Source organism: Actinia tenebrosa, unplaced genomic scaffold (assembly GCF_029948245.1).
Source record: "Actinia tenebrosa isolate PJP-AT-01 unplaced genomic scaffold, QUT_ActTen_1.0 PGA_scaffold13__45_contigs__length_12533684, whole genome shotgun sequence".
In the NCBI taxonomy this organism is placed as follows: Eukaryota; Metazoa; Cnidaria; class Anthozoa; order Actiniaria; family Actiniidae; genus Actinia; species Actinia tenebrosa.
The window spans coordinates 5,262,339-5,280,588 of NW_028292573.1; the positions used below are offsets into that span (position 1 = coordinate 5,262,339).

An 18,250-nucleotide genomic window follows, 5' to 3' on the forward strand; every position below is an offset into this window, starting at 1 on the left:
TTGTTTAGGGTTTTTTGGAGTTTAAACGACTGAATTTGTGTTTATTTTGCTATACAAATAAAATGAATTAAATGAAAAATAATCATAAAAGGAGGTTCAGGTTTTTTTCCTCAAAACTTTATGTACTACAACTTTTTTTACTGGTTTCGCAGGGATTTCTTTAGATAAATAACATAACTCGCTTAAGAGCAAGTACCCTGACTTAGTTAGATCTGCCCGCAGATGTTGTTTCAGGGTTTGATCTGTGAGTTAGCCGTGCCCTGACTTGGATCACTCTAGAGGTTGTTTCAGGGTTCCATCTGTGAGTTAGCCGTGCTCTGGCATTAAGATCAGACCAGAGGTTGTTCCAGGGTTCGATCTGTGAGTTAGCTGTGCCCTGGCTTCGATCAGCACAAAGGTTGTTTCTTACATCAACCAGAGCGCGATGTGGCTTTTGTAAAGCCACATCGTTGAGCAAATAAAGAAAGCAATTCAAATTAGAATCACAATTTAGTGCTTGCATTAAACTCCACAAAATCCGAAGGGTCAAAATCCGAAATAGTCAGCCCTCCCGGTGATTGTTTTCTTGCTTTAGGTCTTTTTGATATCGTTGGAATTTTTGTGAAGGCTTCTTTCTTTACGTGTCCTCTGTGTCTGTAATTATGAACATGAAATATATTGTCTTGTCTAGGGCGGTTTTCTTCAAGCGCTTGGACCTTGCGTCGAAATTTCCCTTGAATCTGAAAAAGTTATAATTCATTTCCTTTTAGATGCGCAAATATCTTTTTTTTCTTCTTCCAATGCGCTTAAAAATGTATTCGGATTGATAATATGATAATGTCACAGAAAGAGAAATTGATGAGAATAATGATACGTAAAAAAACTTGTACGACATCAAATTACCTCGGAATTTCTCCAGCAATGAAACACAAAAATTAAGAATCCCTGTATGAGAAATGAAAAGTATAAGATTTTTAAAAAAACATTCATAATATTATCTTTTATTAAAAAAGCATATTATTGAAACAAAATCGTGGAATAATAATATATGTCTGACTCTCTTTTCGTTTGTTTGACGCAATGAGTGTCCTCTTCCTCACCAGAAGGCCATGAGTTTTTTCAAGGTTTTCCAAATTTCCGGTTTTTTCGATAACAATATCAACATACGTGAATTAAGAGTCGTGTATATGCATAGAGTATTGAATGCAGTGTAAGTGTGTATGTGTGATAAGTGAAATATCGCCAAATGGTACCTAATCTATCTAGCTAGGCATAATATTTTTATGTTTCAGAACACGCGTCATCCTCCTACCCTGAGCTTGAGAATAAGATTTATTTGTATCCCTATAAATGGGTCTTTTCATACACACTTGTCAAACAAAGAAATTATACTCTAGGGAATGACGCTTGGTCTGAAATGGGAAAACAGTGGATTTGGTCTATGGAAGCTAGTATTCACGCTGATCTTTTGACTTCATTAAAAGTCTCGAATGCTTTGTTAAAATTAAAGTTATTTAAGATAAAACCAATCGCTTTTTACCTGGGTTGAGTTGAGAATGGTAAAAATGTACAAGCCAATAACGTCTGCTCCCAGGATACATAGCAGTCCAATTAGCCACGTGACTCCAAGTAAAGGAGCTAATACAATCAGTGCTTTGATACTGGACCTGCGTATTAGATTCGTGAAGATGAACTAAGTCAATCTCGTACCCAGAGTCTGCGGCGAAAAAAGAGGGCTAGGGCATAATCAAATTTTTGGCGCAATTTTTCGGAAGTGAAATATAATCAATGAAAATCATGCTTTCAAACAGAGTTCTGTGTTTACTTACGATCAAAATAAAAATTTGAAATCGGGAACATATTTTTTAATTTTTGGCAAGTCTTTTAACGCATGCGCTCTTTCTTGGAAGTCCAAGAAATCCTGGTCTCAAAAAATGGATTATGCCAGAGCCCTCGTTTTTCACCGCAGGCCAGAAGAAACGCAGGCTCTGGGTACGAGATTGGAACGAAGCTTGTTCAGAAATGACAAAAAGGTAACGTGCATCTTTTATATGGCTTGCAGGAAGTTAAATTGCACGTGCACGTGCATAATGGAAGACATCGATCCTCTTTTCGTTGTCTCTGTGTCTGTCTTTTTGTCTGTCCGTTTTTCTTCCTGCTTGACTCTCTGCCTGCCTGTATGTATGTTTGCTTTTCTATTTGTCTGTTTGTTTGAAGTCTTTGTTTGCTTACTTGCTAACTTGCTAACTTGCTTCCTTGTTCTGTCTGTCTGTCTGTATGCCGGTGGGTTATTGGATTAACTAATTGGTTTCATTGAAAAGTCCGTTTTGAACAATCGATTTGTTTGCTCAGTTGTCCCTTTTGTCCTTGTCTATTCACTCTCTCCTTTCTGAGAGCGAAAGGAAAGGTAGAATAATACACGGCTTAACATATATGGGTCTTTTTCACGCGGCATCCATGTTGGTTGGAAAATAGATTCTACCACGCGTAGCCTCGCATACAAGAGCTAGTTTGAGAATAAATAAATGCGGGTGAAACAAAGGATTAACTCTCATGAGGATAGTTCGACTTACATATAATTGCAGCTGCATACCTGAGTGATATCTTTCCGTGTTGATCTCCGATTGGCTGGTTTATTCTATTCATTTCTTTGACGACCATTCCAAGAACAACCAAATTACTCTAGAGTAGAAAAAAAAATTAGAACAATAAAATAATAACAGAAACTTGTGCATCATATCTCAACTTCTTCCCAGTAGCTTGCATCAACATTAAAAATCAACCATACCCTAAATGTGATGTAGGTTCTTAAATTCTTCGGAAAACCCAGATTCTTAAAGCCGGGGGCGGAATTGATATCAACAGGGGAGAACGGGGCTGAATTATAAACCCGGGATAGGTTCTTAATTACACGGATATATTGTAAGCACTCTATTTCCAAAAGAACAAAGCAACAGTAATCTATCTCTCTGAATTCGATATAATTTAGTATTTCGTGTTTTGCATCGAAAAAATGGAATTTAGGGCTTAGTTGATATTTTAAACCAGATCAAACGCACGGGCTCGGTTTTGCATTAGAATTCAAGACCTCGGGCATGCGGCCCTCGGTCTTGAATTCTAATGCAAAACCGAGCCTGTGCGTTTGAAACTTTATTTACTAACCAGTATGAGGAGAATCACCGGTGCAATAAACGTCCAAATCAAGTGGTTGTCAACGGATAGCCAGCAGCTGAGGAGAAATAAACACAATAATGAGATTAATTACCGAGGGGGTTATAGGTGTAGTACACTAGTCTTTCACCACTGGGGTCCTCGGTTCGATCATCCTGGTCACCTAGACACGTCATCGCACGTGAGTAGAATTTGTTAGATTTCATTTAAGGTTTGCACCATCACGTGACGGCAGCCATGTTAGATGGCAGGAACAATACAATAGTTTTACATGAGAAAGAATTCAATTCCCAAGAGAAAAGGGATGTTATTGTACTGCCATCTAACCACAGGCATCCCAAGTTATTATGGGTGTGAACACGTGATGGCTAATCAGGCTAATCAGTGCAGGTCAATAACTATTCACATTGTTCCCCCCGGGCATTGTTTGCCATATTTCAATGTATTACACGTTAAATTCCGATTCACTTTCGATGGCCTTTTATGACAACAATTTAAACAGGATTCCCCTGGAAGATTATCATGAAAATAAATAAAAATAGATAAACGCTTACAAATCATCATTAACGAAGCTTGACAGACCACCAGAACCATTGCCTGCGATGCTTAGTGAAACTGTGATGAGAAGTAAAGGAAAACCTGAAGGAAGAAAACATCATATTGAAAAAAAAGAAAATGATGTCTGCGTTTACAATATACCCTTTTAACTTCGTATGCAAATTGAGATCAAATCAGATCACATGATATTCCCTTGAGAATTGTTCTTTTATGACGCGAATATGTTAAGATATTTAAACATGAAAGAATCAACTCCCAAGAGTGGCATCACATGGTCTGAAATGTGCACAAAAACTATTGGGTAAAATGCATATTTAAAACTTCATTAGTTAGAGCAGCATCGATTCATTTCCTCCATTGTTTTTGCACAAGCCTCTATTGATCTCTGGTCTCTGCCAAGACCTTGATTTCGTTATATATTAACAAAATATTTGATGATGGTTGGTTTGAAAAGGAAGACGGTCGTTATAGAAGGGTAGCTTACTAGAGGATGCCATGCGCTCGACATTAAGAGGTGGTCGTATGGAGGGATCCATCTCTCGGGATGTTATCATTCAATACTCACCCCAAGCAAAGCCATAAACCTGTCTCATTTTCAGGTTGGTGTTAAACACCTTGATAACCTGCATGTATAGTTGTATTCCTTCAACAAACATCCAGCACAAGGCAGACGTGTAGAACAACTGCAGCAACACAGCTACCAAGACGCAAACAACCTTTAAGAGGAAAAGATTGAATATGAATATCCACGTTGAGCAGAAGAAACGACGTTGTCATCCTTCAACAAATAACTAGATTTTCAATTTCAATTTCAAATTTCTCTGCAATTTCTTTGTCATTATACTTTTTAATTGCATGGGTTTAAGCATTTATGGCGGGAAAATAAATAGTGTTTTGAGTTTTAGTGTTGAGACTGATTCAATGTTCTTTGTATTCAATGAAATCATTTGCATGTCGGAATTTCCTATCGCCTATCGCCTTTGGCGATGACAACGTTTTTTTTGGAATAGGTGTATATACCTTAGGTTAAGACTAACACAGCTGGTGCTCTTACCAAATGGAATCTTGCAGCAGAGCCAAGTAGGAATAGAATATGAGCAACAGCCAAGACAAACACCAGATTCATGCGGATCTGTGACTGCTCTGATTTTGCTTCCCTTTTGAATAAAAAAAGGTATGCAAAAAAATATCCAACAGAATTCCGAGTCTCGTTAGGGAATAACACGTAGTCTTCACTAAGGGAAAGCAATCGTTCTCAAACTAATGGGGTTTAGTGTAATAAAACAGTAAAACTGGTGCCGAAAATGTAAAGGATTCATTATTCTTGGGGTTCATCATGTTACGTCATAACCGCCATGTTGGTTGACGATAACGAAGCATTCCTCAAAAGGGTTCCTCTTTTTAAATCAATCAACGTGGCTGCTATTACATCGTTATTTACATCTAAAAGGTTTTCGAATCATTTGTTTGCACTTCAATAATATGTGATTTATATAGAATAGACCTCTTCGGCTTGGGGTAGTGTTTTCCCATTTCAGACCACGTTTCATTCCCTTAAGAATAAGATTCTTTGTTTGAGTTGTATCCATATTCATGTGTCTTCTCATGTGCAACCGAGCGATAAATGATACTCTACGGAATGACATGTGGTCTGAAATGGGAAAATATTACGTCAGAGCCGAAGAGGTCTATTGAAAATGTTCAAGAGAAAGCCTGCGAACGTAACATCGACTTAGCTTCCGACTTAAAACTCCGATATAATACTTACGTAAAAAACCAATAAGAAAGAAACGTAATCACACACCCAACAATGGACAAAGCAAGACCAAATTTAGTCAGGGTCGTAAGGATGGCATCATCATTGCGAGAAAGCTAAAGAAATAAACATAGAAAAATATAAGATTGTCAAAACGGTAAAAGCGATAAATCAGAGGATGTGTATAGGGAAATAAATTATTTTGGAATTGAATTTATAGTTTCACGCGCTGTGATTGGTCGACCGACCAGTGTTATATGAGACGATATTCACTGCTCGAGCGGCGTGATTATGAGGTTCCCCTCTCAAGGGCCCGCGGCTCGGCAAGTATTCACCTATAATCAGTTCGCCTTTGGCAATTAACTGTTGATCAAGTGGAAGAAACTGCGACGGATCTTTGATTTTTAGGGCGCATTATAAACACAAGAGAGGAACTTTTTTTGTCTTCCTGTATTTTACCTTCTTATTGTCGGTTCTCATGAGTACAGCAAAGTGTGTCAGGTGATTACATGAACACTCTACGTGTTCTCCTGTAGTGCTAGTAACAATGCAGCCATCACGTGACCATCCTGCGTCCTTTTCACGTCTAAAAAATATGACGTAAACTTATCGTATAACCTAGTTTAAAAGTTTTTAAAAAAAACTTTCCAGATCTCTTTACTTACGTCGTAGAAAAACGCCAAAAGACGCACTCCTTTTTAGATTCAGAATCGGCAGCAGACTTAAAGAGAATAAATAAGCAAACAAATAAGAAAAAAATCTTATTGGCTTGAAGAACCTGGCTTGTGAATAAATATGGTTGCTTAATGATTAAGGTCTATTGTGCGACTTCGCGCGTGCTATGGAGAATGAGTTTATGCGTTACCTGCGGGGAAATCTTGAAGACCATTGTAGCATTGATTTTAAGATTCTGTCGTTTTGGCTTGATGCTTGTAGATATAATCCTGGATTTTAGTTGGTACCTAGAACTAAAAAAATAAAAGTATATAAAATGTGTGTTACATGAACAAGAACAGGGTTAGGGTCTGGCTTTTTACAATATTCTTGGGGGCAAACACATCTTTGGCAGCTATTTAAAACTCTTTATTTACCTATCATTTTGTAGCTTGTAACTTTGGCCTTCCATCAAGTAATGCATTCGTTTGAACGCAATACTCAAGATCAGCGTGCCTGGTAAAGAAATAGGTAACATTTGAGTGACCCATGTTTGGCCACTTAATACTCCACATCCAGGACAGACGCATAAAAATGACGACCGTCATTGGTGATCATAACGATCCCACGGTTCTACTTCTATCTAACGATCCAAGAGAAGATGTTGGGTGATCAGAATCGAGAAAATGTGCAAAACTGAGGTGTTACTTTTCCTCTTAAAATTGACTTGCAGTCCACCAAATGGAGAAAAAAGACGTTGGTAATAAGAGGTTGATAGCAGTAACACAATAACTAATGAGTTTTATATCTTTATTACAACGGTGGACAGGTTTTTATTTTTTCCTGGTCAATAGTCCCCTTCACGGTTCCCTGCGCCATCTTAAAAGGTAGCCGGGCCTTTGCATCGAAGCAAGACGAATGAGCTTGCAATGTTAGAGGCCTTCTTTTTAACGCCTTGGAAAATTATTCACATGTCTCTATTATTACAAGCTCACCATTCGTCTCGCTTCGATGCAAAGGCACGGCTACCTTTCAAAATGGCGCAGGGAACCGTGAAGGGGACTATTTTCACATGCTTCATAACACCTCAGTTTTGCAGTGACGTCATTTCTACGTCACTATTTCAGATCAGCTGAATGTACATATATTATCTATAAGCTTTGTTTTATATATCGCATTCATATAATAGAAACTTACCGTTGGTGACAAAGTTTTCTTTTGGTAGAATTATTGTGCTTTCCTCGCTATCATTTCCTGATACTCTGAATTTGTAACTGTCGTTTCCTGGGTAACACTTTTCACCCTGCAAAACTATGACAAAATCAATCATAAAGATCTTGCCATCAAATATTAGGAGCTCATGGCGAGAAATTCTGAATTTCAAGAATTTCAAGTTTATATGACCATATATGTATTTAGAAGTATAATTGCTAGTCACGTGTCAGTTCTATCTGTAATGTTTATAGTCTCTGTGATAGTCGTCGTACCTATATTTCTTTGGTTGTAATAAAATGCCGCACCATTCCAGTGGTAGTCGATGTAACGAAGTGCGAACTCTTCTAAAATCTTGCTTGCAGTCAGAGGATTGTGATTGGTGCTGTAGTCTGTTGGTTTCATTGACGTAAGAAGGCTTTCCATCATGGCCAAAGATTTCTAATGAAAATCATATTGAATTAGTTGTTGTTTATTTTTACATACGTCCTTGTACAGACCAGTACGTATGTTTCGAGGTGAGGGTTGGAGTGGCGCAGTGAGAGTACCAGAGTTGGTGAAGCGATAAAACGCATTTTGGCGCGGAAATTCCCCCTCAAATACACAGTAGTCTAACAACATAGGAAAAAATGAAAATATATATTACTTCGGAACACGTGTCATCCTAGGCCTTGAGAGTAAGATTATATGTCTTCTCATGCACATCGGTTGAACAAAGGATGAAATGATATTCTAGGGAATGCCACACGTTGTGTGTGACGGGAAAACATTGCACCTAGAAGAATGACGCTCGATTTGAGCCAACGATGTGCGCGCGCTCAAAAACCACTGAATAGTCTTCACGATTTCATTGAAGAACCATACGCATTTTGAAATTCAATTACAAGAGGGCAAAACCCTCAAATTTAGCACGGGACTCTATACGCTTTGTGAGCTTGTTCAAAAAAAAAACTCCTAAAATTCTAGGTTATATCATTTTTTAGAAAAAGATGAAAAAGTTGTTAAAAAAAGGATTATTTTGTTCGACTTTATGAGAGTTTTTGATGAGAACACAGAAGGGACAAAATAATACAAATCGATGTGCTTCTTTGTCGTTTTGTCAAAAATATCCACGTATTATTTATCGTAGAATAATATACACTAACCGTCATTTGTGCAATCATAGAGTCTGCAAAGAACTATTATCTTATGGATTTTTTCAGTTTTTCTGATCACTTACGGTGTCGCAATTTTTGTCCCAAAAACTCGCGCGTAGGCATCCACTAAACGCCCATTATCTCGAAAACGAGCTCGGGAAGCCCCATTTTTATTTTCATATTTGGAATCAGCATTACATTTCAGGGTAAGAAAGTTTCAAGCTTCAATTTTCTGTTTATTTTTTATTTTCAAGAAAAAGAGATTATATTCGCGAAGGCAGGCCTTCAAAAACGTGAAACCAAGTGTTTACTATTCTAGTAAGACAACATACTTACGTTCAGAGATGAGATGTCCTTAAAATCAAGATTGGTAATGTTTTCAATAAAGGAATCAATCTACGTAAGAAAGACAAAATGGTTAATATAACGCATGCGCACACCACAATAATCTCCTCCGTAGCCGTCCTTAGGTATGGTCCCAGATCCTCACGCCGGGTCCGCGAAGATGTAGGACCGAATCTAATGACGGCAGCGAACCGGAGGGGAATATAACACCACAAGTTTCTTACCAACGTAGTCGTGAAAAGTGCCACTTAATATTTGGCTATGGACATGAACGACCTGTCTATAAAATGACTAAATTTCACAGTGCTGGTATAATAAACATAACTTTTTTCTAGATCTGATTGTTTTTAATTAAGCCTTTGAAGATGAAGATGGCCTTCATGATAATACCCTATTTCTTTGCTTACATTATTTTCACTTCCCATCGTGTCTGCAATCACACTGGCAGAAGATACTGGCACTTTTTTGATGCTGCTTGTCAACACCTCCACAACAGGAACACCAGGAGTACTAACGGGCCAGCTTTGACTGGCGGAGGTTGTTGAACTGATCGGGGAAGCCGCATTCTTGTCACTTCCAATCGTATCTCTCAAACTCGCAGAAGTCAACGGCACTGTCTTGGTGCTGCTTGTCAACATTTCTACAACAGAAACACTAGAGGTACTAACAGGCCGGTTCTTTTTGGCGGAGGTTGTTGAACTGATCGAGGAAGCCACATTCTTGTCGCTTCCCATCGTTTCTCTAGTCGCGCTCACAGAAGACACCGGTGCTGTCTTGGTGCTGCTTTTCAACTCCTCCTCTACAGAAACACCATGTGTACTAACGGGCCAGCTTTGACTGGCGGAGGTTGTTGAACTGATCGGGAAAGCCGCATTCTTGTCACTTCCCATCGTATTTGCAATCACACTCGCAGAAGGCAACGGCACTGTCTTGTCGTTTTCCATCGTATCTCCAGTCGCGCTCACAGAAGACACCGGTGACAGTGGTAATATTGTCAAGTATGATAATATAGGCGATGTTAATGTCCTTGATAATAATAATGATGATTGTGATGAAACTGATGCTGCTGATGATGATACTGATAATTGTGGTGATGGTGGTGATGGTGGTGAAGGTGAAGGTGAAGGAGAAGGCGATAGGATAAAGGTGTGTGATGATGTTGATGATAATGATGCAGATAAATGTGGTAATGTTGATGGTGGTGAAGGTGAAGGTGAAAGTGAAGACGATATGTGTGATGATAATGAAGAATGGGATATGTGTAATGGTGATGATGATGATGGCAGTAATGATAGTGATGATGATGGTGATGGGGATTGTGAAGAAGAAGATGATGATAATTGTGTTGATGCTAATACTGATACTGGTGATGATAATGCTACGATGTACGATGATGATGATGGAGACAACGAGGACGAGTTTGGCAACAGCTTTTCTGTTAATAACAAGTTCATCAATGATGAAGACGAGGAAGAATCTAGAAGGGGTGATGGATATGATGATGATATTTGTGATGGCTTAGTTTTATTATATGGTGCGGAAAATATTGCTGTAAATGATGTTGATGATAATGGTGGTGGCTGTAGTGACATTGATGATGTTGATGATATTGCTGCAATAAAAAATGACGAGGATGGTGCTGATGGTGTTGGCGTTTGCGATAACGAAAAAGATTTTGGCACCAATGATGGTAATGAACCCAAGAGTAATGATGATGATGATGACAATAATGGTAATGATGATGTATGTGGTGTACTGGATGCTGCAGACGATAGCGCTGGCGACGATGGCGACGCTAGATTTTGCCTCGTGGAAGAAGATCTAGAGGTAGCATCTGCAACAGGAACATTCGTTACACTGAATTATTAAAACACATGCATGGGGCTGCTTGTGCATTGCGCATGGGGGAGGGGGATAATACAATTACTTATTATTACAATTACTGCGTTCTGATTGGATGAGCTACTACTAGGCTACAAAAATAAGTTATAGCCTACTACTAGCGAAAAGTGCCGGCTTTGAAAACTTCTATGCACACAACGCTCAACTCACATGTTGATTTTTATACGGAGGGAGGAAACCGGAGAACCCGGAGAAAACCCCCGTAGCATAGGAGAGAACAACACATCAAACAAACTTAATTCCCGTGTGGCGACCGCAGGGCTCGAACCAGCGACCCGACTCGTTGGACTCACAACGGTGAAAGACGACGCGTTATAGTCGCGAACTCCACCCATGCTACCCGAATCACTAAGAATTATGTTCGTAACCGCACATTGGAACCTTTGTGCGTGACAAGCGAAGCATATGACATGATCCCCATATTGGGCTATTGACCTGATTAGTATTCTTTGCTATATCAGGTAACCTTACTTCTGAATCATTGCAGGCTATCCAGTGTGATTTAAAAATCTAAATAATTTATTAAGCTTTAGCTGTTGTATCACAGCGTGGGACAATCACGACAGAACTAGACTCCAACTAGGTAAAAGCCCAAAGATTGAATTAGAATTTAGAAGTTGATTTTTGAGGAGGAAGGAAAACCGGAGAACTCGGAAAAAAAACTCAAAGCACAGGAGAGAACCAACGAACAACTCTACTCACATACGACACCGAGACCGGCAGGACTCGAACGTGGTCCGCATTGGTGACAGGCAGCGCATTAGCAGTGCAAACCACCCGTGCTTCATTTACCCTTGATTTTGTTTTGATGAAAAGATCAGTTGATTTTAAGACATGAAAAAAGATGTCTTGACCTGCCATTGACTCTCCCCTTGCAGTATAAAAACATATAAAAACCGGAATTACATTTTACGTTTTTTAGTTTTCAAAATGTTTTTGAGATATACACCTACTTGCAAGAACGTTGTCACATAAAAAATAGAACATTAGTGATTAATTTAGTGGGATAAGAATTATATTAAAAAACAAAAGAAGATCACTGAAGCTGAACTTTTTCTTTTGTCTTTTAATGTATTCCTTTCTCACTAAATTACTAATGTTATAATATCGTATGACAACGTTCTTGCAAGTAGGTGTATACCATATAAAACCTAAAAAACCGCCATTTTGTTGCCACGAAGGAGGCCCTGGCTCCCTTGGTCCCCCTGGCTACGCCCTGCTTTCATCCAATCATATTGCTATAGTCACGACCAAAGACTGAAGACTTAACAACATTTCCCTAAGTCCAGATACATACCCTTAACGGAAATATTAACAAGCTTCTGTTCAATTCCACAAATGTATTTGTATTTGCTTCGCCCATCAACTGCTTTGAACTTATGGTTACTATAGGTTGTCGTATATTCTACCGCCAAGTAATTCTCTTGAGGCTGAATATTGTCTTGATTAATCAAGGAAAGGATTAAAGCGTTTAGCTTGTTGCCATTGCTCCAGAACCAACCGGATGCATTCTTCTCTGCGCCCAGGTAGTAGACGTCTGATTCGGTGAGGTTTATGCTTTTACCAAGTTTATATAACTGGTGTTTATATCTATAGCTTGAAGAATTCATATAAAAGAGGTGGCCGTCAGGGTGTCGATCATTACAATCACTGTTTGCTTCAAACCAGGTCTTATTCTGGTTCACAACTATGAAGCAATCGCTGTCATATGGCTGCCATCCTGATGGGCATGCGCAGAACACTACAAAGTAAAACAGTGTAAATAAATGAATATCTAGCTAGTGTCGGAAAGACATCAGGCAAAAATGTGGTATTCAATTTATCTTATTGCTGGGTTTCAATCAGCTGATGAACTTGACATACCTGCCCCAATCGCAGTCATCAGAAGACCAATCCGAATTTCTGTTCTCGTCATTATTGCCTGCACAATAATACCAAAAAAAAAAACGGATGTATTTGCGGAAAACGCCCTATAACACTATGACGTCAGATTAAAACAAGTCTATTGCTTTAAAGCTCAGGATTATAGTCGCTAGAGGGGGACAGAATGACAACAACACACACACAAAAAAGCCACGATAAAATTGCATTTACGACTCGCAGTAGGGAGAAATGACAAGCATTTTGGTCGCTAGAAAGAGGCAGAATGACAACAATACACACACACACACACACACAAAAGCCACGATAAAATTGCATTTACCAATCGGAGTAGGGAGAAACGACAAAAAAAATACTATTAATATCGAAGGATAAACATTGAGACATAACTCGGCCATATGGAAACTACACAATTTGAAAGCAAACTTTCGAAGAAAAAGATAAGATTTGAAAATAAGATTTAGTCTAAAAATTAAATTTCCGTTGTTTTTAGCGAGTCTGTCCCCCACTGTAAACATGTTGTGACGTCTAAGTGTTATAAGGCAATTACTCTTCAAGTATGATTTTAAAAAAAATTAAGAATATGACTTCAACATTTAAAACATCTAAAAAATGCAAAATATTTAAAACATTTAAAAAAATTAAGACATTTTAAATATTCTTAGAATTTGTAAAATCTTAAGAATATGATTTTAAAATCATAATGCTTTCTTTATCCTATTCGTTTATCTTATTAAGGAAACAAAAAGCTAGAGGGGTGACCGCCATGCTGGAGAATAAGAAGTCATCCATCATGGCGGCTATGACGTCATTTACGCTAAAAATAGTACCTAACAATCAGGGACTAGAATAGACTCTAATGATATAATTATCTATATTTAACCATGCCACTGAAGTAACATAAGTCTCCAATGATATTGAATCAAGTGCAGTATGCAATAAAAGTCTAAAACAATATTCATCATGAAACGCGTCCGAAGCAATCGTTTAAAGGCTGTCGTATCACTTTCTCCTCCTCCTACTCCTCTATCTCCTCCTCTATCTCCTCCTCTATCTCCTCCTCCTCCTCCTCCTCCTCCTCCTCCTCCTCCTCTCCTTCTCCTTCTCTACTTCCATTTCCACTTTCATAATCATGAAAGAAACCAAAACATATTAGAACGCGGTAAAATATTCTCTCCCTATCTCCCTCCCTCTTGCTCTCTTACTACACTCTTAGAAGCTATATTGTGCCATTATCTAATCATATATTTGTAATAATGACTGTCGTAAATTTTGACTTATATAAATTTTGGTAATAAACATCTAAGGATCTTTTGTTTTTGTTGCTTTTAAATTCATTGTTTTTGGTGTTATTTTTGTTGTGCCTAATATTGTTGTTGTTGCTGCTGTAGCTGTAGCTGTGGTGGTTTTCTTTAGTATTGCTATTGTTTTTGCTGTTGTTTTTGTTGTTGTTTTTGTTGTCGTTGTCGTCGCTTAGTGTCGTCGCTGTTGTTTCTATTTCTCCTTCCAAACCCTTTTTCTTGATTTTCTTATCAGATTTGCGGATTGATCGATGCCGAGTCAAAACGTTCCGTTAACCCTCAAACTATAGAAAAGACTGAAACTTCCTATCATTTTATCTTTTTTTAAAAGAGTGAAATAATTAAATAAACAATGTAGTTTATTTTACTTACTCTTGGCAAAAATAAAAATAAAAATAAAATCAAACGAAGCAATCCAGTTTTCAGCGTAATTCTTGTCTCCAAAATCACAAGCAGATTTGATTCAGTCGTTTGGAAATCACCATCTGCATGCCCAGCTTATTTCTTGTTATTTTTTGGATAAACAAGCTACAATAGAAGAAATACAATGAAATAGTAATTGAGATGAAATAAAAAACTTTCGTCTAACAATTGATAAAAGAAATATCATATTATGCAAATAACCTGTGGTGAAGGCAATCTTTCACCAAATTTGTTTTTTTTAAATTTTTTTGTTAAAAATATTTGTACTAAAATATATATTTATAATCATATAATTAGTTTTATATTTTTCTCTTTCCAAAAAGTAGAAAACAGTCAAGGAAGATTTACACAGGATTTTATTGATGGTTTATATCGGATACGAGTATTGTTCTTGTGACTCTTCAAATTCCAGACGTACTAGCTTGATTAACAGCCCTATTTTTTTTATCAATAAAGAAATATGTGTTTCTTATCATCGGCAAGCATTCTTGTCAACTCGACACTTGAAAGGCTTTTGAAGCTCTTCATTCAGTTGACATCGAAAGGATTTATTGTCAAAGAAATATTTGGGCTACACTTAAAAAGCCTCTTGCAGCAAGCTTTTCTAAAACTTCATTGTCAATTTTTAAAAATCTGTTATTATTTGTCCATTTGATTGATATATCTCTGTCGTAAATGCCAATTAATGCCATGGTCAATTTTTGACATTGATTAATAGAATCATATTCTTACTAACTTGAAGTCGTGCTCTTTCTAAAAGTGCATGATTTTTGCGGGCTTATTTGCTTAATACTGGGCAGTCGCATAACAGTTCATAACAAATATTAACCCCAGTTATCAGATGTCGCTTGTTTGTTCATACAAACGAACAAACGAACGGATGATTGGACAAACGAGCGTACGAACGTACGGATGAACGAACGAACGAACGAACGAACGAACGAACGAACGAACGAACAAAGAATGCAAGCCGTCTAGTTTCGTAAAAAACCTAGTTGTTTAGTAAAATGTAAAATAAAATAAAATAATATCAATAATGATAATAAGATTTAATTTAATTTGATTTAACTTTAAAAAATTACAAATTACACATTGAAAACGCATTTTTCCCCCAATTCCTCGCATATATTTTTGTCCTTACCGACTAGTTTTAACGACGACGATTTTTCGCTCAAAGGCTATCTAGCTGCCAAAAATCTTAATTTTGAATTGCACGGTTTTGACTTCGCCAGATCAAAAACTAGCTCGCAATAAAGTACGCGTGTAAACGTCGAAAACGCCGAAATTGCAAGGTTTTTGATATGATGGGATCCGAAGTCAAAACTCTTTTAGTTTTGCCGCGTTGCGCTAAAATTTGACAATTCACATCGATCGTTGTAACATCGTCGTTATGGTCATTTTTTTCACTTTTTGTATAGTTTTCGAAAATCAACCTGAATATTTATATGTATATATTCCCCAAACTTTTGCTTGGCTTATCGTTTTTGATTTATCAGTTAGCACTAATAATGCGACAGACTACTGATAAACACCTCGCAAAAAATATTTGTTTTAAAATGGCCTTATGTTTTAGCTTTTCTCAAAGTCAATGGCATTTCCCTAAAATGTACAATCGAATAAATTTTAAAAACATGCTTGAGAAAATAAAATCGACTTTAAAATACAAAATATAAATTCTTAATTTTTTTTCTTTTTATATCATGGCTCCCTTTTTATATTGTTAATTAAATAGCTTTAGATTCTTGACTCACCTGCTCCTTACTTGATATCACTTTTTGAAATAGCAGAATTTTAGAAACATTGATAAAAAATGAATATTGGGAAGAATTTTAGAAAATTATGAAAATCGAAGATAAATGAAATTTCTTCAGAGGATTTCTTTCCAAGGTTCGAAATTTAAGTCAGTGTTAATAATTCGTTTTGTTAAAAAACAAGAATGAATGAATGAATGGAAAAGCTGAAAACTAGCAATGACGTGCTGTGATATGTTCATGCATTCTGATTGGATGAAATACGTGGTGACTCGACGGGATTGGCTCAAAGAAAAGCCCATGTAGGTGCTCTAGCGCCCTAAAACTATTTGGTATGTACAAGAGTAATATATTTGAGAGAGTATTTAATTCGCACAGCAGTGCAGAATATGTATTGTATGAAATAAATACAATCAACTCCAACTGTATTCTACATCTCACAACAACAACTCAGTCAAAAATTCAGTGATTGAAATTATTACTTCTGCATAGATCAATGCAGGCGTTTGCCAAGAAATCTCAGATTAATCAAATTTCGCAGAAAAATTTAGACAATTTCAAATAAGCCTTAACGTGTCAAATCTTTATTAAAGGACGTTAGGCGTGATGCATACTCAGCCTTATCCAATAAATAATAACTTGGAGCACTACATGACAAGAAGTGAGATTGAAATGTTATTGGAATATTGTATCTATTCTTGAAAAAATTACATTCAGCCATCGAAATTAATTGGGAGGCGAAGAAGACGAAGAAGAAGAAGAAGAAGAAGAAGAAGAAGAAGAAGAAGAAGAAGAAGAAGAAGAAGAAGGAGGAGGAGGAGGAGGAGGAGAAGAAGAAGAAGGAGAAGAAGAAGAAGAAGATGATGATAAAGAAGAAAAGAAGTAGAAGAAGAAAATTAAAAAAGCAAAAGCGATTTAATGGATGTTCATCAAAACTCAAATTTTGTCTGTTTATGATTATCGTTTACCTCGCGAGCTAGATTTGTTTTCACTGTTTTTGCATAAGAAATCTTGTTGGTCGAATCCGCGATAGTTTTTAAATTACGGGTCGTTTTTAAACACTGAACTCTTATCTAATCTCTTACGACTTACATTTTCAAAATAATATACTGAAAAAATGCAGTAGCGCTCTATCCCTCACGATTTTAATTACACATTATTTAAAAAAAGATTCGCACCTGCTCAGCATTTGCTTTATAACCTCTCATTTTTTTTCTACGTAGGTGATGAGATTCTTTAGTATTTTATTCAGTTCTCTGTGCTCAATTGATTACGTACTAGAAAATTCTGTTTTATTTTTAACTTGAAAAAAAGTCAAAGAATTACTTAAAGTCGACGAAAAATTGCTCTTGAAACCAATTGTGATAATTCCTTAGAACCCTTGCAGTGGGGAATTCCAGAATAAACCTGATCTAGATCTATGTATTTCCACAAGAGCTATTCTATGCATAGCTCTTGGAGCGAAAGGTGAGAAAATATGGGGTTAAAATGATACTGTCTATCAACTTCATCTCAAAAGAAACATAAACAATTAAATGAAGAAACTAGAATCTAGATAGGGATAAAATGTATGTTGCCTTTTCATTTTTTTTTATTTATTTTTTTTTAGTTTTGTTTTTTTATGTGAATATGATCATGTTATTAGTTTAAAAATATGACATAACTTCATGTCAAGTGTTTTGGCATTTAAATCTATTACTACTTACCGGTATATTGCAAGTGTCGAACGAAATTGTCAGTTTTCTTCTGCTGAGCATCTGTTTTTGGGCAACAAATTAAACAATATCGAGACCTCTAGTGTCAGCGTTGGTTGGGACTGGGTCTCAAAGGCGCCAGGAAGGTAGGTTCATCGGGTTGGTCTGTTAGGATCGGTGTTACCATGGCCAGTACCCGAAAGAAGTGCCACGTACAAGGCGCGTACCTCTTCTGGCTGGAGCTATAGCCTAGAGTAAAAAAAGTCAGTATTCTTCTAGGCATTCGTTCTCTCTTATCCTTTTTTCTTTTCTTTTCTTTTCTTTTCTTTCCTTTTCTTTTCTTTTCTTTTCTTTTCTTTTCTTTTCTCTTCTTTTTGCTTTCCATTTTTTCTTTCTATTTTTCTTTTGTTCTTTCATTCATTCTTTCTTTCTTTCTTTCTTTCTTTCTCTCTCTCTCTCTTTCTTTCTTTCTTTCTTTCTTTCTTTC

At 37.0% G+C, this 18,250-nt stretch overlaps 2 protein-coding genes across 2 annotated transcripts; both read right to left on the reverse strand.

Moving 5' to 3' along the window:
• LOC116295175 (adhesion G protein-coupled receptor L4-like) lies at nucleotides 1-6,423 on the reverse strand. The gene is made up of 12 exons (XM_089028954.1): nucleotides 6,330-6,423; nucleotides 6,130-6,185; nucleotides 5,924-6,050; nucleotides 5,477-5,580; nucleotides 4,763-4,865; nucleotides 4,274-4,424; nucleotides 3,705-3,789; nucleotides 3,142-3,208; nucleotides 2,573-2,661; nucleotides 1,520-1,646; nucleotides 883-924; nucleotides 1-719 (listed from the first exon to the last, which is right to left on the reverse strand). Exons 1-12 carry the CDS (start codon nucleotides 6,351-6,353, stop codon nucleotides 483-485), a joined length of 1,212 nt encoding a protein of 403 aa, XP_088885080.1. The 5' UTR covers nucleotides 6,354-6,423; the 3' UTR covers nucleotides 1-482.
• Nucleotides 6,424-6,551: 128 nt separating this feature from the next.
• Nucleotides 6,552-18,081, reverse strand: LOC116295178 (uncharacterized). Its single transcript, XM_089028720.1, has 9 exons — nucleotides 17,776-18,081; nucleotides 12,577-12,634; nucleotides 12,011-12,454; nucleotides 10,039-10,645; nucleotides 9,219-9,837; nucleotides 8,803-8,862; nucleotides 7,606-7,771; nucleotides 7,316-7,429; nucleotides 6,552-6,634 (listed from the first exon to the last, which is right to left on the reverse strand). Exons 1-9 carry the CDS (start codon nucleotides 17,824-17,826, stop codon nucleotides 6,552-6,554), a joined length of 2,202 nt encoding a protein of 733 aa, XP_088884846.1. The 5' UTR covers nucleotides 17,827-18,081.
• Nucleotides 18,082-18,250: the final 169 nt, after the last annotated feature.

Excerpts from the sequence above, each read along its gene's own strand:
- LOC116295175 (XM_089028954.1), bottom strand. The coding sequence starts at position 6,353 with ATGGTCTTCAAGATTTCCCCGCAG. Across the intron at positions 6,051-6,129 it reads TTTTGGCGTTTTTCTACGAC|ACGTGAAAAGGACGCAGGAT; the intron begins GTAAGTAAAGAG and ends CATATTTTTTAG. Across the intron at positions 4,866-5,476 it reads CTTTCTTATTGGTTTTTTAC|GGAAGCAAAATCAGAGCAGT; the intron begins GTAAGTATTATA and ends TTTATTCAAAAG.
- LOC116295178 (XM_089028720.1), bottom strand. The coding sequence starts at position 17,826 with ATGCTCAGCAGAAGAAAACTGACAATTTCGTTCGACACTTGCAATATA. Across the intron at positions 12,635-17,775 it reads TCGACACTTGCAATATACCG|GCAATAATGACGAGAACAGA; the intron begins GTAAGTAGTAAT and ends ATTATTGTGCAG. Across the intron at positions 10,646-12,010 it reads TGTTAATATTTCCGTTAAGG|ATGCTACCTCTAGATCTTCT; the intron begins GTATGTATCTGG and ends TTCCTGTTGCAG.